The 23,882-nt window shown below is 44.2% G+C and overlaps 1 protein-coding gene across 4 annotated transcripts in view; it reads right to left on the bottom strand.

Moving 5' to 3' along the window:
- Positions 1 to 23,882, bottom strand: part of mcf2l2 (MCF.2 cell line derived transforming sequence-like 2) — a 327,596-nt gene that overhangs the window by 35,049 nt on the left and 268,665 nt on the right. For 3 of the 4 annotated variants that reach the window (XM_078410194.1, XM_078410198.1, XM_078410195.1), the window contains exons 27-28: positions 15,148 to 15,243; positions 4,085 to 4,159 (exon numbers count right to left, since the gene is read on the bottom strand). In XM_078410194.1, coding sequence (XP_078266320.1) covers positions 4,085 to 4,159; positions 15,148 to 15,243 — 171 coding nt within the window. The remainder of the gene's footprint in view (positions 1 to 4,084; positions 4,160 to 15,147; positions 15,244 to 23,882) is intronic. The other variant, XM_078410197.1, reaches the window with a different exon arrangement.

The raw sequence follows: 23,882 nt of genomic DNA, 5'->3' as shown, positions 1-23,882 counted from the left end.
GCATGGATTTACGAAGGGGAAATCATGCTTGACTAATCTTCTGGAATTTTTTTAGGATGTAACTAGGAAAATTGACCTCAACTTTCAGAAAGCCTTCGACAAGGTTCCACATAGGAGATTAGTGGGCAAAATTAGAGCACATGTTATTGGAGGTAGGGTACTGACATGGATAGAAAATTGGTTGACAGACAGAAAGCAAAGAGTGGGGATAAATGGGTCCCTTTCAGAATGGCAGGCAGTAACTAGTGGGGTACCACAAGGCTTGGTGCTGGGACCGCAGCTATTTACAATATACATTAATGACTTGGATGAAGGGATTAAAAGTACCATTAGCAAATTTGCAGATGACACAAAGCTGGGTGGCAGTGTGAACTGTGAGGAAGATGCTATGAGGTTGCAGGGTGACTTGGACAGGTTGTGTGAATGGGCGGATGCATGGCAGATGCAGTTTAATGTGGATAAATGTGAGGTTATCCACTTTGGTGGTAAGAATAGGAAGGCAGAGTATTATCTGAATGGTGTCAAGTTAGGAGAAGGGGACGTACAACGAGATCTGGGTGTCCTAGTGCATCAGTCACTGAAAGGAAGCATGCAGGTACAGCAGGCAGTGAAGAAAGCCAATGGAATGTTGGCCTTCATAACAAGAGGAGTTGAGTATAGGAGCAAAGAGGTCCTTCTGCAGTTGTACAGGGCGCTAGTGAGACCACACCTGGAGTACTGTGTGCAGTTTTGGTCTCCAAATTTGAGGAAGGATATTCTTGCTATTGAGGGCGTGCAGCGTAGGTTTACTAGGTTAATTCCCAGAATGGCGGGACTGTCATAAGACTGGAGCGACTAGGCTTGTATACACTGGAATTTAGAAGGATGAGAGGGGATGAATAGGTGCAGTAGGAGGCCATTCGGCCCTTCGAGCCAGCACCACCATTCAATGTGATCATGGCTGATCATTCTCAATCAGTACCCCGTTCCTGCCTTCTCCCCATACCCCCTGACTCCGCTATCTTTAAGAGCTCTATCTAGTTCTCTCTTGAATGCATTCAGAGAATTGGCCTCCACTGCCTTCTGAGGCAGAGAATTCCACAGATTCACAACTCTCTGACTGAAAAGGTTTTTCCTCATCTCAGTTCTAAATGGCCTACCCCTTATTCTTAAACTGTGGCCCCTTGTTCTGGACTCCCCCAACATTGGGAACATGTTTCCTGCCTCTAACGTGTCCAACTCCTTAATAATCTTGTACGTTTCGATAAGATCACCTCTCATCCTTCTCTCATCCAATGCATGGAGATTGCATGTAACAGGCGTAACATCTCTTCCCCTAATTCCCACAGACTGACTGGATAGAGCTGCAGGATCAAGGAAGTGCTTTCATTTTAATTGTTTTTATTTCAACGTCCTGTTGTATATTTTTGCATCTTTTCAAATTTTGCTGAAATTCACCACTGAGGTAAATTTTCAAAGGGTCATAAAAGTTTCAAAATCACTTCCTCAAAAGGTGGTGGAATTTGGATATTTGACGATTTTTATGGCAAAGGTAGCTAGATTCTTGATAAGCATGGGAACAGAAATGTGGAGTTGTTCAGTTTAGTTTAGAGATACTGTACAGCGCGGAAACAGGCCCTTTGGCCCACCGAGTCCACCGACCTGCGATCCCCGCACATTAACACTATCCTACACACACTAGGGACAATGTACACTTATAATGTAACTTTTGTATGTAACATTGTGTTTCTGAATGTTTATTATATGTAATGTCTTGGTTTTTATCTGGACCTTGAGTCTGTAATAAAGTATTGATTGATTGATTAGATTATACCAAGTTTACAAACCCAAGCCAACTAATCTACAAACCTGTACGTCTTTGGAGTGTGGGAGGAAACCGAAGATCTCGGAGAAAACCCAGGCAGTCACAGGGAGAACGTACAAACAACGTACAGACAGCACCCATAGTCGGGATGGAACCCGGGTCTCTGGCGCTGTTAGGCAGATACTCCACCGCTGCTCCACAGTGCGATAACAATTATGTTTATTAAATGGTTGATTAGGCCTGTGGGACCAATTAGCCTATTCCTAATAATAATTCAAAAGCAAACAAGAATTATTTCCTGATGGAAACAGATTTAGGTTACCATACATTGCTAGTTAAAGTTTTCTGTTTTGGCTGCTTGGCAGTTCCACATTGCTTATCGTTAAGTATCGGATTCTGATGACACATGGCATAGTTTTGCAGGAGTAAATTTGGCCATAACAGTCAGATGAACTTAAAGAAAAGCTAAGCTGATGTTTCCTGGCAGGTCAACCTTTAGAGATAAAACCAAATGGCACTAATTTTGTCATCAAGTCATGTACGATTGGAATAGGCACAAAGTACACGATGCCAATTGGGAGTGTCCGACTCTGGATGATGTAGGTGTGGCCTTCATCTTCAAAGGGCCTCAAGAGTCAGGCAGATGCGTGGAGGAAAATGGACAACCAATGAAACTGGACAACCAAGGAAACTGGACAACCAATGAAAATGGACAACCAAGGAAAATGGACAACCAATGAAAATGGACAACCAATGAAACTGGACAACAAAGGAAACTGGACAACCAAGGAAAATGGACAACCAACTCTTTGGATAGATACAAAATACTGGAGGAACTCAGCGGGACAGGCAGCGTCTCTGGAGAGGAGGAATGTGTGACGTTTCGCAGTGCTGGTGTAACTCAATGGGACAGGCAGCGTCTCTGGAGAGAAGGAATGGGTGACGTTTCACAGAGAGCTGGAGTAACTTAGCGGGACAGGCAGCATCACTGGAGGGAAGGAATGGGTGATGTATCGGGTTGAGACCCTTCTTCAGGCTCTAAAGAAAGTTCAGAAACTTCAGAGTCCGAAGAAGGGTCTCAACCCAAAATGTCACGCATTCCTTCTCTCCAGAGATGCTGCCTATCCCGCTGAGTTACCCCAGTAATTTATGTCTTTAGTTCCTGGGCGTGCATATTTCCCAAGATCTTTCTTGGACCCAGCACACTGATGCAATTATAAATAAAGCACATCAACGCCTCTACTTCCTGAGAAGATTAAGGAGATTCGGTACGTCAGAGAGGGCTCTCTTGAGCTTCTACAGGTGTACAGTAGAGAGCACATTGACAGGTTGCATCACGGCCTGGTTCGGCAACTTGAACGTCCAGGAGCAGAAAAGACTGCAAAAAGTTGTGAACACAGCCCAGTCCATCACCGGCTCTGACCTCCCCACCATCGAAGGGATTTACCGGAGTCGCTGCCTCAAAAAGGCAGCCAGCATCATCAGAGACCCACACCACCCTGGCCACACACTCATCTCACCCCTGCCATCGGGAAGGTACAGGAGCCTGAAAACTGTAACGTCCAGGTTCAGGAACAGCTTCTTCCCTACAGCCATCAGGCTATTAAACACTACAACCTCAAACAAGCTCTGAACTACAGATTATTATTATTATTATTATTATTATTATTATTATTATTATTATTATTATTATTATTATTATTATTATTATTATTATTATTATTATTATTATTATTATTATTATTATTATTATTTATTATTATTATTATTATTATTATTATTATTATTATTATTATTATTATTATTATTATTATTATTATTATTATTATTATTATTATTATTATTATTATTATTATTATTATTATTATTATTATTAATTATTATTATTATTATTATTATTATTATTATTATTATTATTCTACTATTGTTTGTTATTTGAGTATATGTGTAATATGATAAACGAGAGAAAAAAAAGTTCAGCGTGTGTATATACACATACTCACAAGTACACACACACACATATATATATATATATATATATATATACTACACCTCAACACTACAAACACTCAACACTATATACTAAACACTACAACCTCAAAAAAGCTCTGAACTACAATAGACTATTATTATTATTATATATAACATATAACATATAACAACTACAGCATGGAAACAGGCCTGTCCGGCCCTACCAGTCCACGCCGACCATTCTCCCTGACCTAGTCTCATCTTATTATTATTATTATTATTATTATTACACTACTAATTACAATGTACCTTTACTTCCTGAAGCACTGAGAGTGGAAGCTAAGGAAATGCGCCGGATCACTGTTGGTTCCTTGGATTGTGATTCTGGGAACACAAAAAATGAATGCATGCTGAAGTTAGAAGAGGGTCTGGTTAGCAACATCAACAGTAACAGGAATATAATGGCGAAGCATTGGGCAGATTCACTACATCAAATTGTCAAGCATTGGCTGGACTTCTTTCTACTGTTATAAAAGGCAATTTGGACAGCTTACAACGCAGTGCTATAATTCATGATTTCTCTAACTGCAAGTAACCCCGCACTCCCTCTCTCTCCATCCCTCCCCCACCCAAGTCACACCAGGTTCCCGTTCCCAACTAGCGAACAGCTAACAATGACCTGTTTCCTTTATAAGAAAATAACTGCAGATGCTGGTACAAATCGAAGGTATTTATTCACAAAATGCTGGAGTAACTCAGCAGGTCAGGCAGCATCTCGGGAGAGAAGGAATGGGCGATGTTTCGGGTCGAGACCCTTCTTCTGAAGAAGGATCTCGACCCGAAACGTTGCCCATTCCTTCTCTCCTGAGATGCTGCCTGACTTGCTGAGTTACTCCAGCATTTTGTGAATAAATGTTTCCTTTATCATTGTTTTTTTGCACATCTGTCATTCATTTGTTCTATATCTCTCTACACCTTTGTCTACATCTCTCGTTTCCCTTTCTCCAGACTAGTCTGAAGAAGGGTCTCGACCCGAAATGTCGTCCATTCCTTCTCTCCAGAGATGCTGCCTGTCCCGCTGAGTTCCTCCAGCATTTTGTGTCTGGTTGCATATGTAAGCTGGGTGTAAATCATTTCTCAGGTCCTTGATTTGCATTGCAAATTGTTGTGTAAGGCAACAGTAGTAATAAATGTTGCCTGAATTCAATAAAAGTAATCATCTGCTTTGTGCAAACATTAAAAAGTGTCTTATCCAACGCATTTTGCAAAAGCAAAGCATTAATAATCCCCCTTCGAGTTAAATACTGGTGGATCATTATCAGAAAAGCTGCCATATCATACCACACAAGGAGCCATCAGTTTTATAAAACAGCAGAACAATAAAAATTTGGCTTATTCAGAATAAAGGCTTAAAGTAATGTATTTTGTTATCTTATTTTCAAGAGTATTAGTTATGTACTCTGTTCCAATACTAAAATTTTGAAACAGACTTGAGAATAAATGAATACCATAAAAAAGCATTGATAAATTGCCTATACTGTTACACAATGTACTATTATTTTCTTCAATGATATCATTGAATACATTTGTTAATTTTTTTGCATTATGAAATATGGTCCTTAGATTATGACAACTATTTCCATAACATTATAATCACAACTGGCTTAAAAAGGAATCCTAAGTAGTAAAGGAGACAAAAAATGTGCTTTTAAGTATATTGTGAGGCAGGGTGGGAAAGAAAACTTAAGAAATCCCTTTAAGTAGGATATAACAGGACCTGAAAAAAATCTATACAATCCATCTGCAGAGTCCTGATGTCGGCTTGTATACACTGGAATTTAGAAGGATGAGAGGGGATCTTATCGAAACATAAGATTATTAAGGGGTTGGCCACGTTAGTGGCAGGAAACATGTTCCCAATGTTGGGGGAGTCCAGAACCAGAGACCACAGTTTAAGAATAAGGGGTAGGCCATTTAGAACAGAGATGAGGAAAAACCTTTTCAGTCAGAGAGTTGTAAATCTGTGGAATTCTCTGCCTCAGAAGGCAGTGGAGGCCAATTCTCTGAATGCATTCAAGAGAGAGCTAGATAGAGCTCTTAAGGATAGCGGAGTCAGGGGGTATGGGGAGAAGGCAGGAACGGGGTACTGATTGAGAATGATCAGCCATGATCACATTGAATGGCGGTGCTGGCTCGAAGGGCCGAATGGCCTACTCCTGCACCTATTGTCTATTGTCATGATTTGCAATCCTAGTTATTAAAAAGCTTTTCCAGGTACTTATCCCAGTCCATTTGCAGATATCTGCAGTTACTCCAGCATTTGTGTCTATCTGCACCCACTGTTTGGCATGGCTATTCATTCCATATCTCTTCACTATCCTTGGGAACAGTGAAGGTTGCTGTTACATACATTGATTACATTTGGGTCAGGCAGGGCCAATTATATATATTTTCCAAAATGTTTCTTCAGGAATTGTGGATGATCAGCCATGATCACAATGAATGGCGGTGCTGGCACGAAGGGCCAAATGGCCTCCTCCTGCACCTATTTTCTATGTTTCTATGAATTGCTCGAAGGCATACACGAGGAAATGGAATTGTTAGTATTAAAACATGAAAGAAAAGGAAGCCATTTTTGTTTTGCATATACATGTACTGATTTGTGAATTGGTTTGTAGAAGCCATGCCAACCAGGATCTTGTCTTTCCTAAAAAAACATAATGAATGCACAAAAATGCCATAAACAGTTATTTTTTAAAAGGTTCGCCTGTCTATATTTGAATTTCAATTGTAAAGGTGAAGCATCAAATAAATGACTAGTAGTTGAAAACTAATTTGATGGTATAATGAACTGATTGTTGCATCAGGAACTATTTGGGTCTCAGAAGTTTCAGACAGAATAACAGGCTACTTTACAAGTCCATATTGGCACAACAGTCTTGTTAGCTGTCAGACACTTAGGGATTTGTAAGATTCACGACTTGGTCTTTTGGCTTTTGATGCTCATCCTTATATTTTGAAACAGCGATATCTTATAATGCCAAATTGTTCCCAGAGGAAATCCCAGTGTTCAAATGTAGTGTTCAGATTTCTGACCCATGTCATGAGCAGCAAGGCATCTGGCAGATGCTGCAATTGGTAAAATGCTTTCCCCAGTTGCATCTTCAGTGATTTATTTAACATATGTTTCTTTCATGATTTGATCCTTTCTATACTCAGATTCTGGAGATGGGACACTCAGGGATGGGAGATGAGCATGAGGAGGAAGGGGAATGAGCACAGTGAAGGGGTGGGGGGAGAATGTGTGGAGAGGCAGAGGAAAGAGTTATCCCCTCCACTGTGTGCTCATCTCCCAACCCAGAGACCCCATCTCCCTTTGGAACCCTTCCCCCCTGTCCCCTTTCATCCATATCTTTCCCTCCGGCTTTACATTTCATTCCTCCTCTTCTTTCCTTATCCGACACCCTTTGGTCCCGACCCAAAACGACTTCTGCGCATTCCATCCACAGATGCTGCCTGACTCGTTCAGTTACTCCAGCATTTATTATCTGCTCAAGATTCCAGCATCTGCAGTTTATCAAGTTTTATTGTGAAATCCTATAAAGTTTTTGGATCTTTTGTATCATTCACATAACCCATCGTGGAAGCAGATGACCCATCAGCCAGGATTTAAAAAAAGAGTATAGAAAGGTTCATTCGTTTTAGTGCGCACCCTTCAATCAATTGGATGGATGCTTGTTACTTATGGTTCAAATTCAAATTATTATTCTGCATTGTACCTCCTAAAATGATGAATACCGTCTAAAGTACATAAATTCCATGATATATATTGTAATATTCAAACAGGTGATAAATACATTCTAGACGAAAATGCTTTCAACATTCAGATTATCATCTCGTTGGGTAAGTGAAATGAAACTGTCTTCAAAATTACTTAGAGTCATAGAGTCATCGAGTGATACAGTGTGGAAACAGGCCCTTTATTGAGTCATCGAGTGACACAGTGTGGAAACAGGCCCTTCATAGAGTCATCGAGTGATGCAGTGTGGAAACAGGCCCTTCATTGAGTCACAGAGTGATACAGTGTGGAAACAGGCCCTTCATAGAGTCATCGAGTGATGCAGTGTGGAAACAGGCCCTTCATTGAGTCATCGAGTGATACAGTGTGGAAACAGGCCCTTCATTGAGTCACAGAGTGATACAGTGTGGAAACAGGCCCTTCATAGAGTCATCGAGTGATACAGTGTGGAAACAGGCCCTTCGGCCCAACTCGCCCATACTGGCCAACAATGTCCCAGCTACTCTAGTCCCACTTGCCTGCGCGTGGTCCATAACCCTCCAAACCTGTCCTATCCATGTACCTGTCTAACTGTTTCTTAAACTATGGGATAGTCCCAGCCTCAACTACGTCCTCTGGCAGCTTGTTCCAAACACCCACCACCCTCTGTGTGAAAAAGTTACCCCTCGGATTTCTACTAAATCTTTTCCCCTTCACCTTGAACCTATGTCCTCTGGCCCTCGATTCCCCTTCTCTGCGCAAAAGACTCTGTGCATCTACCCGATCTATTTCTCTCATGATTTTGTATACCTCTATAAGATCTACCCTCATCCTCCTGCACTCCATGGAATATAGAGAGACCCAGCCTACTCAACCTCTCCCTATAGCTCACACCCTCTAGTTCTGGCAACATCCTCGTAAATTTTTTCTGAACCCTTTCAAGCTTGACAATATATTTCCTATAACATGGTGCTCAGAACTGAACACAATATTCTCACCAACATCTTATACAACTGCAACATAACCTCCCAACTTCTATACTCAGTACTCTGACTGATGAAGGCCCAAGTGCCAAAAGCCTTTTTGACCACCTTACCTACCTGCGACTCGACCTTCAAGGAACCATGCACCTGTACTCCTAGATCCCTCTGCTCTACAACACTACCCAGAGGCCTACATTTACTGTGTAGGTCCTGCCCTTGTTCAACGTCCCAAAATGCAACACCTCACACTTCTTTGTATTAAATTCCATCAACCATTCCTCCGCCCACCTGGCCAATCGATCCAGATCCTGCTGCAATCGTTCACAACCATCTTCACTATCTGCAAAACCACTCACTTTTTTATCAGCAGCAAACCTGCTAATCTTGCCCTGTATGTTCTCATCCAAATCATTGATGTAGATGACAAACAGTAATGGGCCCAGCACCGAACCCTGAGGCACACCACTAGTCACAGGCTTCCAGTTCAAGAAGCAACCTTCCACCATCACCTTCTGCTTCCTTCCATGGAGCCAATTTGCTATCCATTCAGCTATCTCTCTTTGGATCCGATGTGATCTAACCTTCCAGAGCAGCCTACCATGCAGAAACTTGTCGAACGCCTTACTGAAGTCCATGTACACAACATCTACAGCTCTGCCCTCATCAACATTTTTGGTCACGTCTTCAAAAAAATCAATCAGATTTGTGAGACACGACCTCCCACGTACAAAACCATGCTGACTATCCCTAATCAGCCCTTGCCCATCCAAATGCCTGTATATCCTACCGCTCAGAATATTCTCCAGTAACTTTCCAACTACAGATGTTAAGCTCACCGGCCTATAGTTCCCAGTATTTTCCCTGCAGCCCTTCTTGAAAAGAGGTACAACATTTGCCACCCTCCAGTCTTCCGGCACCTCTCCTGTATTTAAGGACGACTCGTAAATTTCAACCAGGGCTCCCGTAATTTCCTCTAGGTTCTCACAAAGTCCTCGGATATATCTGATCGGGCCCTGGAGATTTGTCTACCTTCATACACGACAGTACCTTCAGTACTTCCTAGAAGGTAACCCTGACTGCTCTCATGACACTTCCAGTGACTGCTCCAATTTCCTCCGTCCTACTGTCTTTCTCCTCGATAAATAAAGAGGAGAAATACTCATTGAGGACCTTGCCCATCTCCTGTGGCTCCACACAGAGGTGACCACTTTGATTCCTGAGAGGTCCCACTCTCTCTCTCTAGTTACCCTTTCCCCCCTTATGTATTTATAAAATCTCTTGGGATTGTCCTTAATGCTACCCGCCAGAGCTATCTCCTGGCCCCTTTTTGCCCTTCTGATCTCCTTTTTCAGTTTACTCCTTAGTTCCTGAAACTCCTCCAGGGATGCACTTGATCCCAGCTGCTTGTACCTGTCCCATGCATCCTTCTTGTTTTTGACTAAGGTCTCAATTTCCCTCGTCAGCCAAGCTTCCTTACGTTTGCCTGCCTTGCCCTTCACTCTAACGGGGACGTACACATCCTGAGCTCTCTTCGGTACACTTGTAAAAACATCCCCCTTGGCCGATGTTCCTTTCCCCTCAGATAACCTGCTCCAGTCAACTTGAGCGAGACCTTCTCTCATACCCTCAAAGTTGGCCTTACCCCAGTTGAGCATTTTAACACGTGGACCCTCTCCGTCCCGATCCATAACTATCTGAAACCTAGTCGAACTGTGGTCACTGGTCCTAAAAGGCTCCTCCACACACACTTCATTAACTTGCCCGTCCCAATTTCCCAATACTAGATCCAGCGTTGCCCTCTCATGTGTGGGGGCCTCCACACACTGCTTCAGAAAACCCTCCTGAACACTTTTGAGGAATTGCACCCCATTTAAACCCACCTATTAAGGGGTTGGACACATTAGAGGCAGGAAACATGTTCCCAATGTTGGGGGAGTCCAGAACCAGGGGCCACAGTTTAAGAATAAGGGGTAGGCCATTTAGAACTGAGATGAAGAAAAACTTTTTCAGTCAGAGAGTTATGAATCTGTGGAATTCTCTGTCTCGGAAGGCAGTGGAGGCCAGAGAGAGCTAGATAGAGCTCTTAAGGATAGCGGAGTCAGGGGGTATGGGGAGAAGGCAGGAACGGGGTACTGATTGAGAATGATCAGCCATGATCACATTGAATGGTGGTGCTGGCTCGAAGGGCCGAATGGCCTCCTCCTGCACCTATTGTCTATTGTCTATTGCCTATAAACCCATCACGCTATGATGTTCCCTGTCTAAATTGGGAAAGTTAAAATCCCTGACTACAACAATCTTCTTTGACCTGCAGGTGTCTGCAATCTCCCGGCATATTTGCACTTCTAATTCCCGTTGACTATTCGGGGGTCTGTAGTACATCCCCAACAAGGTGATCATCCCTTTCTTGTTCCTCAGCTCCACCCATATAGCCTCACTAGATGAACCGTCCGTAATGTCACCTCTGAACACAGTCTTGACATCCTCCTTCACCAACAATGCAACCCCCCCTCCTCTTTTTCCCTCACCCCAGTCTCTCCTGAAGCTCCTGTCCCCCGGAACATTGAGCGGCCAGCCCTGCCCCTCCCTTAACCAGCTTTCAGTCATGGCTACAACGTCCCAGTCGCTCGTACCTATCCACGCCCTAAGCTCATCTGCCTTACCCGTCAGGCCCCTTGCATTAAAATACGTGCAGTTTAAACCAACCCTCCTTCCTCTCTCTCTCTCTGCCTTTCACCTGCCTATTCTGTCCATTAACCTTTCCCACACCACCTTCCATACCAACTTCTAGCCTCTCACCTGCCTCTGTCCTGTATGAGATTCCACCCCCTGCCAATCTAGTTTAAACCATCCCATGCAGCATTAGCAAACCTGCCCGCTAGGATGATGGTCCCCCTCCAGTTTAGGTGCAACCCGTCCCTTTTATACAGGTCACCCCTGCCCTGGAAGAGATCCCAATGATCTAGAAATCTGAAACCCTGCCCCTGCACCAACTCCTCAGCCACACATTCATCTCCCTTCTCTTCCTACCCTTACCTTTACCAGCACGAGGTACTGGAAGCAATCCTGAGATCACTACCCTGCAGGTCCTGCCTTTCAGTCTTCTGCCCAATTCCATAAATTCTTGTTGCAGAAACTCCTTCCTCTTCCGACCTGTATCGTTCGTGCCAACGTGCACAACAACCTCCGGCTGCTCCCCCTCACTCTTGAGGATGGCGTGCAGCCGCTCCGAGACGTCCTGGACCCTGGCACCAGAGAGGCAACACACCATCCTGGAGTCTCGCCCGCTGCCGCAGAATCTCCTGTCTGCACCTCTGACGATGGAGTCTCCCACCACTATGGCTCTGCCTGGCGTCACTCTTCCCTGTTGAGCCTCGGCACTAGGGTTGGAATCACAGCCCTGGCTGCCATTCAATCTTGTCGTGTCGTCCACTCCCAAGAGGGTGTACCTGTTTTCAGTGGGTACAGCCACCGGGGTCTCCTACACTCCACGTTTACTCCCCTTTCTCACAGTCATCCACCTTCGTTCTTCCTGTACCCTTGGTGTGACAACCTCACTGTAGATCCCGCCCAGGAAACGCTCGCCTTCCCGGATGGCCCTGAGAACTGCTCCAGTTCCCCAACACATTCATTCAGGAGCTGCACCCGAACACAGTTCCTGCAGATGTGGTTTCCAGAAGCTCCAGCAGTGTCCCTGACCTCCCACATCCTGCAGGAAACACACTGCACCAACCTGCCTGGCATTTCTCTCGGTGGACAAATGTTGAATAAAATATTACTTTATAAATAGGCGAATATTTTATTCGCGTCAAGAAAAGATCATCATACTGCAACCACCTGCAGCACAGAGGGCGTTGAAGAGCAGTATATCATACCACCACCACAGCAGCTTCTGCATAATGTCTAGCTTTACTTTTCAGAACTTTAGATTTAGATTTAGAGATACAGCGCGGAAACAGGCCCTTTGACCCACCGAGTCCGCGCCGCCCAGCGATCCCCGCACATTAACATTATCCTACACACACTAGGGACAATTCTTTTTTAACATTTACCCAGTCAATTAACCTATATACCTGTACGTCTTTGGAGTGTGGGAGGAAACCGAAGATCTCGGAGAAAACCCACGCAGGTCACGGGGAGAACGTACAAACTCCGTACAGACAGCACCCGTAGTCAGGATCGAACCTGAGTCTCCGGCGCTGCATTCGCTGTAAGGCAGCAACTCTACCGCTGCGCCATCGTGCCGCCCTGAGACAGTATTTCCACATCTGCATGACATCTGCAGACAGTATTTCCACATCTTCCACATTTTATTGAGACAGTATTTCCACATCTGCATTTGCTTCGAACCCTTTTCAGAAGGCCTTTGATGAGGTGCCGCCCATGAGGCTGCTAAGGAAGATGAGAGCCCACAGTATCAGAGGGCAGGTACTAGCATGGATTAGCAGGTTGGCTGGATGGCAGAAGGGAAAGAGTGGCCATAAAGGGGGCATTTTCTGGTTGGCTGCCAGTGACTAGCGGAGTTCCGCAGGGCTCGGTGCTGGGGCCGCTACCCTTCACGTTGTATATTAATAATTTGGATGAGGGGATTAAAGGCTTTGTTCCCAAGTTTGCATAAGATACGAACATAGGTGGAGGAACAGGCAGTGTAGAGATAGTAGGAATAAAGGCGTGGACTATTTTCTAAATGGGGAGAGAGTTCACAAATCAGAGGTGCAAAGGGACTTGGAAGTGCTGGTGCAGGATTTCCAAAAAGTAAATTTGCAAGCAAATCGGTGATAAGGAAGACAAATGCAATGCCAGCATTTATATCGAGAGGACTAGAAAATAAAAGCATTTAAAATATTTAATGCTGAAGTTTTATAAGGCACTGACTGGTCAGACCGCATTTGGAGTATTGTGAGCAGTTGTGGGTCCCATATCTGAGGAAAGATGTGCTGGCATTGGAGAGGGTCCAGAGGAGGTTTACAAGAAGGAATGATCCTAGGAATGATTAGGTTAGGTTATTATTAGGTTAACATATGATAAGCATTAGATGGTGCTGGTTCTGTACTCGCTGGAGTTTAGAAGGACGAGGGGGGAATGGCGTTGAAACTTATCAAATAGTGAAAGGCCTGGATAGAGTAGATGTGGAGAGGATGTTTCCACTAGTATGAAGGTGGAGGACAAGAATAAAAGGATCCTTTAGAAAGGAGATGAGGAGGAATTTCATGGTGGGATTGGGATGGGGGGAGGGAAGATGCTTACTTTGTTAAACTGCGGTGAGAAGAAACTTTTTCACCCAGAGAGCTGTGAATTTGTGGAATTCTCTGCCACAGAGGGCAGTGGAGGTCAATTCACTGGATGAATTTGAAAGAGAGTTAGATAGAGCTCTAGGGGCGAGTGGAATCAAGGGATATGGGGAAAAGGCAGAGGGTGGGGAATCTGTGGAATTAATTGCACAGAAGGTGACCAAGTCGATGGGTATTTTTAAGGCAGAGATTGACAGGTTCTTGATTAGTAAGGGTGTCAGGGGTTATGGGGAGAAGGCTGGAGAATGGGGTTGTGAGGGAAAGATAGATCAGCCATGATTGAATGGGGAAGTCGAATTGATGGGCCAAATGGCCTAATTCGGCTCCTCGATCTTATGATCATTTTTTGGAGATTGATGTTTCTGGAAGGCGAGAGTCTGTGAGGAATTGCATGGCTAGTGCCCCAGAAGATCAATAAAATCACCAGGAGTAGAAATGACCAAAAGGTTCAAACAAAGCTGAATAAATGTGGCAGACAGCAAGGAAATGTGACTGTTGGCCCCTTGGTCATCGGATCCCACTGTCATTTTCATGCAGCGTGACAGGAAAGGCTTGGGCATTATCAGCCTTGGTGGGATTGGGATGGGGAGGGAAGATGCTTACTTTGTTAAACTGCGGTGAGAAGAAACTTTTTCACCCTGAGAGTTGTGAATTTGTGGAATTCTCTGCCACAGAGGGCAGTGGAGGACAATCACTGGATGAATTTAAAAGAGAGTTAGATAGAGCTCTAGGGGCTGGTGGAATCAAGAGATATGGGGAGAAGTCAGGCACGGGTTATTGATTGTGGATGATCAGCCATGATCACAATGAATGGCGGTGCTGGCTCGAAGGGCCAAATGGCCTCCTCCTGCACCTATTTTCTAAGTTTCTATGTTTCTTAGAATCCACATATTCCATAATTCTGCATCAAATTCTCAATTTATTTTGAAAACTTCCTCGACAAATATATGTTCACCAACTGACGCAAAAACAATTTATTGCAAATTCACAGAGAAGACATTACCCTTGCAATGTTTCATTTGGCTTGCATTGATCTTGAAAAAATACAAAAACGAACAGTAAATCGTTTTAACGTCTAGAATGATGATTCCACAGGAGTGAAGTTGACCGTGGGGATATTTGACAACAACTGACAGAAAGCTAATGGAAATCGATGGCAAAATCAGGCACACACACCTTAGACACAGAACATAAGTAAATATATCTGAAGCTACACATGAAAACAGTATGGAATAGGGACGTCATTTGCTTGGAAGAGTGGAGAGCCATGAGAAATAGAATGGAGGGTGAAGTTACACCAGTCGCACTGAGTTGCTTTACCTTTCTGCTGAGGTCTGCGATTGGAAAGGCCCTGCAATGTAAATCGCTTTTTAGCAAGAGATGAACGGTCAGGGTTATGACTGGAAGGAACATCAGCTAGGAAAGAGGAAGAGGAAGAAATAAGGAGTCAACCTGAAATATCCATAAGTGCACAATACATGACTTTTCCCAGTTGAGTAATTCTTATACATTTCTCAAGTATTTCGTAGTCCCTTTCAGACCAATAAATCAGCAGCAGCAGCAGAACAATCAATAGTGCTTTATTTAGAAACATAGAAACATAGAAAATAGGTGCAGGAGGAGGCCATTTGGCCCTTCGAGCCAGCACCACCACTCACTGTGATCATGGCTGATCATCCACAATCAGTAACCCGTGCCTGCCTTCTCCCCATATCCCTTGATTCCGCTAGCCCCGAGAGCTCTATCGAACTCTCTTTTAAATTCATCCAGTGAATTGACCTCCACTGCCCTCTGTGGCAGAGAATTCCACAAATTCACAACTCTCTGGGTGAAAAAGTTTTTTCTCACCTCAGTTTTAAATGGCCTCCCCTTTATTCTTAGACTGTGGTCCCTAGTTCTGGACTCCCCAAACATTGGGAACATTTTTGTCACATATGCAACTGCAAGATGAAATTATTTTTGCATATACTACACATGCAAGAAGAATGGATACGTTAAGTTTGTAAGGACAGATCAATATAATTTCACATTTTGTTTCTTTTGTTTAATTTTATCTCACTCATTGATTCAGATTTTCTTTTTAGAGATACAGCGCAGAAATAGGCCATTCGGCCCACCGGGTCCGCGCCGCCCAGCGATCCCCGCACATTAACACTATCCTACACCCACTAGGGACAATTTTTACATTTGCCCAGCCAATTAACCTACAAACCTGTACGTCTTTGGAGTGTGGGAGGAAACCGAAGATCTCGGAGAAAACCCACGCAGGTCACGGGGAGAACGTACAAACTCCGTACAGACGGCACCCGTAGTCAGGATTGAACCCGAGTCTCCGGCGCTGCATTCGCTGTAAGGCAGCAACTCTACCGCTGCGCCACCGCTAAACCTTTAGATCAATTTACTCATGTCTGAGTTCTATTTTTGGATTGATTAGTTGAATATAATTTCAGCATTCGGGAAATGTTGTAAAATAAGCAATGAAGACCACTGGGCTATATGTACAGAGTTATCATCGGCGGTCACTGGAAGCGAGTGTGACTGTCCTCTCCATAGGGTCGGACCCCTGTGCGTGACTTTGTTTAACGTGGGGAGACTGGTGCACAGACAGCCACCACACGGTCCTTGACAGATCTGGGTCAGGATCCAGTGGCGTGGAGTCCAAGACGACCAGGAACCCTTTTCTTCTGCAGCCTTCATGCATCCGCCTTCCCAGCCGTTGTGACGCTCCACTAAAGTCAGCCATCATCCTCCGCCTGTTCCACCATTGAGGTCTTGGTTGGATTGCTCTTTGTCAGGGACCTCCCCCTCGACCTTACCGCCATGGGTGACCCTACCAGGAGCGTAGCTCCAGACGGCATCGCTCTCAGGATCTCAGGACCACACAAGCTTCTCTACCAGAGTGTGTTGATACTGTGCCAGTCTGAGCTCGGGATTCCGAAGGCTAGCTTCAATGAACGCACAGGCCAAACTTGCTCGTTTAATGGGACAATGGTGGAAGAAGGGAAGAAGGAATAGATGTACATTTCGTATGTTTCTTTCTGCTTGCTATCTTTTGAGACACTTCCATAGAACATAGAACAGTACAGCACAAGAACAGGCCCTTCAGTCTACGGTGTCTTTGCCGAACATGAAGCTGGTACCGTCACTTATCTACCTGCACATAACCCATATTCCTCCGTTTCACCATATCCATATTCCCATCCAATAGTCTTTTAAATGCCACTAATGTCCCTGCTTCAATCACTACCCCCAGCAGCGCACACCAGACACGCACTCACTATCCTCTGTGTGAAAAATTACATCCCTTCTAAACTTGCCCTTCTCACCTTAAACCTATGCCCTGTAGTATTTGATTTTTCCATCCATTCTAGGGAAAGGATTGTGACGGTCTAACCGAACTATGCCTCTCATAACTTTGTATATTTCTGTCAGGCCTCCTCGCAACTACTGGTGTTCCAGAGAAAACTATCCAAGTCTGTCCAACCTCTCCCGCTAATAACACGTCCCTAACCCAGGCACCAATCTGCTAAACCACCTCTGCACCCTCTCCAAAGCTGTCACATCCTTCCTGTAATGGGGAGATCAGAACTGCACAAAATACATAAAACACCAAAGTCCTAAAAGGCCGCATCATGACTTCCTTACTCTTATACTCAATGCCCCGACCTATGAAAGCACGCATCCAATAACCCCAAGATCACTCTGTACATTATTGTTGTTAACAGTCATCTCATTGGTTGTGTATTTGTCTCCTACATTTGACCTCCCACAGGTGCAACACCTCATACTTGCTTGGATTAAACTCCATCTGCCATTTCTCCACCCGTTTCTGTAGCTGACCTCGATCCTGCTGTATACCTTGACAGCCTTCCTCACGGTCCAAGACTCCAGCAATCTTGGTGTCATCTGCAAACTTACTAACCGGCCCATCTACATGTACATCAAAATCATTTATATGTATCACAAACGGCAGCAGTCCCGGCACTGATAGCTGCAGAACTCCACTGGTCAATAGACAATAGACAATAGACAATAGGTGCAGGAGTAGGCCATTCAGCCCTTCGAGCCAGCACCGCCATTCAATGCGATCATGGCTGATCACTCTCAATCAGTACCCCGTTCCTGCCTTCTCCCCATACCCCCTCACTCCGCTATCCTTAAGAGCTCTATCCAGCTCTCTCTTGAAAGCATCCAACGAACTGGCCTCCACTGCCTTCTGAGGCAGAGAATTCCACACCTTCACCACTCTCTGACTGAAAAAGTTCTTCCTCATCTCCGTTCTAAATGGCCTACCCCTTATTCTTAAACTGTGGCCCCTTGTTCTGGACTCCCCCAACATTGGGAACATGTTATCTGCCTCTAATGTGTCCAATCCCCTAATTATCTTATATGTTTCAATAAGATCCCCCCTCATCCTTCTAAATTCCAGTGTATACTTCCAGCCTGAAGATTGTCCATCCATTACAACCTCTGTCTTCCAATAGAATAAATCATAGCTGGACAAATTATCAGCAGTTAATAATAAAAACAATACAGTTAATCACAGTCATGGAGTCGTACAACATAGAGACAGATCTTTGACCCGCTGTGTCGGTCATAGTCCCCCAGGTGCCTGGTTATACTGTACCAGCATTGAGCCCCTCACCTTCCACACCATGAAAAAGAACACAGAGCATGAAACAGTACAGCACACGAACAGGCCATTTGGCCCATTATGTTTGTACCAAACATGATGCCAAATTAACTAATATCTTCTATCTGCGTGTGATCCCATGCATATTGTGGCTCCCCTTTGCTTCCACTACCACCTCTGGCAGAGTTCCATATTATGACCATTCTCGGTGCGTAAACCTGCCTTGCACTCCTCCTGTAATCTCTCCCTGTCACACTCTAAAGCTAGGCACTCTAGTGTTTCACTTTCACCCCAGGGAAGAGGTTCTAATTGATTTTACCACCTTACCTCTCCTTCGCATAATCTCATAAACATCTATCAGATCTTCTCTCGTCTTCCGACACTCCAGAGATAACAATCCACGTTTGTCCAACCTCTCCTTTTGGTTAATACCCTCTGATCACGGTTGCATCTTGGTAAATCTCTACTGCATCCTGTCCAAAGCCTTTACATCCTTCCTGCAATGGGGTAACTAGAACTGCACGCAATGCTCCAAATGCAGTCTTATAAAGCTGCAACATGACCTACTGACTCTAATACTCAAAGCCCTGACTGATGATGGCAAGAATACCACATGTCTTTTTTACCACTCTATCTATGTGCGTCACCACGTTCAGGCAGCTATGGACTTGGACCCCAAGATCTCTCTGTACATCAATACTATTAAGGACACAAAGTGCTGGAGTAACTCAGCAGGTCATGCACCATGGATACGTGATGTTTCAGGTCGAGACCATTCTTTGGACGCCACAGTTTATACCCAACCCAAATCTTAATACTGTTATGGGTCTTGCAATTAACTGTCTACATTCCCCTTACATTTAACCTTCTGACATTTGGATCCTAAGGGCAGCACGATGGCACAGCGGTAGAGTTGCTGCCTTACAGTGAATGCAGCGCCAGAGACCCAGGTTCGATCCCGACTGCGGGCGCCGTCTGTACGGAGTTTGTACTTTCTCCCCGTGACCTGCGTGGGTTTTCTCCAAGATCTTCGGTTTCCTCCCACACTCCAAAGGCGTAAGGTATGTAGGTTAATTGGCTTGGTAAAATGTAAAAGAATTGTCCCTAGTGGGTATAGGATAGTGTTAATGTGAGGGGATCGCTGGGCGGTGCGGACCCGGTGGGCCGAAAGGGCCTGTTTCTGCACTGTATCTCTAAACTAAACTAAAATCTCCCGTTACAACAGCTCATACCTGCCCAGATTAAACACCATCTGCCTTTTTTTCAACTCATGTTAGACAGGAATTCTGTGTGGAGCTACAGGAGATAGGCTGGGTCCTCAATTAGTATTTCTCCTCTGTTTTTACCACGAGGAAAGACATGAAGCCTGGGGAACTTGGAACTGTTAATGGAGATGTCTCGAGGACAGCCTGTATTATGGTTGAGGAGATGTTGGACGTCCGAAGGTGTAGAAAGGTGGACAAATCTCTTGGGCCCGATCATATATTTCTGAGGACATTGTGGGAGGCTAGAGAGGAAATTGTAGGAGTCCTGACTGAGATATATGAATTGTCACTAAAGATATGGGTGAGGTTGCCAGAAAATGGGAGGATGGCTAATGTTATGACTGTTTGTTGGAAGATCTGCAAGGAAAAGCATGGGAACTATAGAGCAGACAGCCTACAGGTGTGTTTAGTCGAGTTTCATGTAGTTTATTGTCACGTGCACCAAGGTCCAGTGAAAAGCTTTTGTTGCTGTGATAGGCAAGTTAATGGAAAGGATTCTGAGGGATAAGATGTACATGCATTGGGATAGACAGGGGCTGATTGGTAATAGTCAGCATGGTGTTGTACATGGAAGATTATGTCTTACAAATCTGAATACGTTTTTTGATGAAGTAACAAAAAGTTTGTCGAGGGTATCCGTTTAGTGCTCTGAGGTTAAAGTTTCTGATTGAGTCTGCTGAAGAATTCATTTAAATTGCTGATATTTTATTGATATTTGCAAAGGAAAAAGATGTCTGACGATCCAAATGTGGGAGGTAAATGCAAAATGCCATACTGTATGTTAATAAGTGACAGCTAATTTATGGGTGCACTGTTTATCAAATGGCCTCCATTGTAATGTGAGGCATGAATTCTAGGCCCAATGACTGAAGAGTCTCGACCCGAAACGTCACCCATCCCTTCTCTCCAGAGATGCTGCCTGTCCCGCTGAGTTACTCCAGCACTTCGGTGTAAACCAGCATCTGCAGTTCCTTCCTACACTAAAATTTTTGGATTTTTTTTTGTTGTTGTTTTTTTTTTTGTGAAATATTATAGATCCCTGCACATATTCCCAGTGTTCCCCAATATCCGGCTCCTTTAAATATTACAAATCATCAATTCCAATATCTCAATTAAAACTGTACAATTCCACAAAGTTAACGTACCTAACTGGAGGAGAAAATCACAAGCCAATACAGTAAGATAAAGAGGCTTGTGATTGGGCAGCAAACGCTGGGAAGTCAATGCAGAAATAAATACGTTGGGACCTTCATTTTGAATTTTTCTCAATCAAAATCATCCTCACCTTTGAAATCCTCAATTCATGAGTGAAAAACTGGTCCCCCCTCCTTGTTATCTTTCAATTCACTTCAGCCACAACCCATCCATTCTTCTCTGTAATTGTAGTATTATAGTGGATCAAAAGGATGGAAATGTGCAAGCAGAGATGGTGAATATTGGTGCCAACTCAGCTACCTTATATTTCTACTATAATTTTCCAATATTGTGATATTTTTGTTTTTATTCATTTTCCATTTGGATTGACATTTTTTTTCACTTGCTTTACAATAGACAATAGACAATAGGTGCAGGAGGAGGCCATTCGGCCCTTCGAGCCAGCACCACCATTCAATGTGATCACGGCTGATCATTCTCAATCAGTACCCCGTTCCTGCCTTCTCCCCATACCCCCTGACTCCACTATCCTTAAGAGCTCTATCTAGTTCTCTCTTGAATGCATTCAGAGACTTGGCCTTCACTGCCTGATGAGGCAGTGAATTCCACAGATTTACAACTCTCTAACTGAAAAACCTTTTCCTCATCTCAGTTCTAAATGGCCTACCCCTTATTCTTAAACTGTGGCCCCTGGTTCTGGACTCCCCCAACATTGGGAACATGTTTCCTGCCTCTAACGTGTCCACCCCCTTAATAATCTTATATGTTTCGATAAGATCCCCTCTCATCCTTCTAAATTCCAGTGTATACAAGCTTAGCCGCTCCAATCTTTTAACATACGACAGTCCCGCCATTCCGGGAATTAACCTAGTAAACCTACGCTGCACGCCCTCAATAGCAAGAATATCCTTCCTCAAATTTGGAGACGAAAACTGCACACAGTACTCCAGGTGCGGTCTCACTAGGGCCCTGTACAACTGCAGAAGGACCTCTTTGCTCCTATACTCAACTCCTCTTGTTATGAAGGCCAACATTCCATTGGCTTTCTTCACTGCCTGCTGTACCTGCATGCTTCCTTTCAGTAACTGATGCACTAGGACACCCAGATCACGTTGTACGTCCCCTTTTCCTAACTTGACACCATTCAGATAATACTCTGCCTTCTTATTCTTACCACCAAAGTGGATAACCTCACACTTATCCACATTAAACTGCATCTGCCATGCATCCGCCCACTCACACAACCTGTCCAAGTCACCCTGCAACCTCATAGCATCTTCCTCACAGTTCACACTGCCACCCAGCTTTGTGTCATCTGCAAATTTGCTAATGGTACTTTTGCCAAGGATCTTGCTGATGTACGATAAATGACAGAAAGGCAATAAATCCAGTGGCTAAATACAAACAATGCTTCTGTCAGTCTGTCAGTACTGAATATATTATCATCAGCAGTTTCTCCATACAAATGCACTGGTGCATAATTAATGAATAGCACAGACACAAAACATAAGTTCCCATAGCAAGCTCAGCATTTGGATAACGGAAGTGAGATATGCACAGATAAAGAGGTTTCCTCTGAAACTACAATTCACAATTAAACTCTGTACTGTCCAGGATTTAACATACCTTTTAAAACCGGTTCGGTTTTTAATAGTTAACAGAGTCATAGAGTCATACAGCGTGGAAACAGGCCCTTCAGCCCAACTTGCCCACACCGACCAACATGCCCCACCAACACTAGTCCCACCGGCCTGCGTTTGGCCCATATTCTTCTAAACTTTTCATATCCATATACCTGTCCAAAGGTTTCTTTTGAATGCTGTGATAGTGCCTGCTTCAATGACCTCATTTGACAGCTCGTTCCATATATCCACCATCCTATGTGTAATAATGTTGCCCCTCAGGTTCCTCCTCATTCTTTCCCTCCTCACCTTAAACCAGTATCCTTTGCTTCTTAAATTCCCCTCCACTGTATAAAAGACTCTGTGCATTTCACCTGTCTATTCCTCTCATGACCTCATACGCTCTATACGATCACCCCTCATCCTTCAGGAGTGTGCCTTGTTACTTTCATCTCAAGGACAATTTGGGTTGGCAATAATTACTGGCCTTGCTGGCATCAATCAAATCCTGAAAATGAATATTAAAAAAAATACCTGGGGCAGTTTGGATGTGGGATAGAGTTTGGGGGGCGGGGGGGGGGGGGGGGGGGGTTCGGGGGGGAGAGGTGAGGAGGGTGCTGAATATTGAACATAGCAGAGTTATACGTTTGACACAGATGGGAGTTGGGATGGGGGTTTAGTGTTGTTGAGATTGGCCGTGCATGGGATTTGAATTGCGAGGATGGAAGTTAGGTGTTTCTAGGTGTGGTACAGGGCAACCTCTACACTATCCAATGCAGGTGAGAGGCTGAAAGTCAGTGTGAAGGTGATGAAAAAGCGTTCAGTAGACAGGGTATGCAAGAGCAGGGCATGGAGCCAAGGAGGACTGTTGGACTGAATTGCATTTATTTTAACGTGAGAGGCCTGACGGTAAGACGGATGAACTCAGGGTGGGGATAGGTACGTGCGACTGGGACATTGCAGCCGTTAAGGAAACCTGACCAAGAGAGAGGCGGGACTGTCATACGAGGAAAGATTGGAAAGACTAGGCTTGTATTCACTGGAGTTTAGAAGGATGAGAGGGTGTCTTATAGAGACGTATAAAATCATAAAAGGACTAGACAACCTAGATGCAGGAAAAATGTTCCCAGTGTTGGGGGAGTCCAGAACCAGGGGCCACAGTCTAAGAATAAAGGGGAGGCCATTTAAAACTGAGGTGAGAAGAAACCTTTTCACCCAGAGAGTTGTGAATTTGTGGAATTATCTGCCGCAGAGGGCAGTGGAGGCCAATTCACTGGATGAATTAAAAAGAGAGTTAGATAGAGCTCTAGGGGCTAGTGGAATCAAGGGATATGGGGAGAAGGCAGGCATGGGTTAGTGATTGTGGACGATCAGCCATGA

The sequence above is a fragment of the Rhinoraja longicauda genome, chromosome 13 (assembly GCF_053455715.1).
Source record: "Rhinoraja longicauda isolate Sanriku21f chromosome 13, sRhiLon1.1, whole genome shotgun sequence".
NCBI lineage: Eukaryota > Metazoa > Chordata > Chondrichthyes > Rajiformes > Arhynchobatidae > Rhinoraja > Rhinoraja longicauda.
Note: the sequence above shows the minus strand (reverse complement) of the source record. Positions and strands in the feature narration are given on the sequence as shown.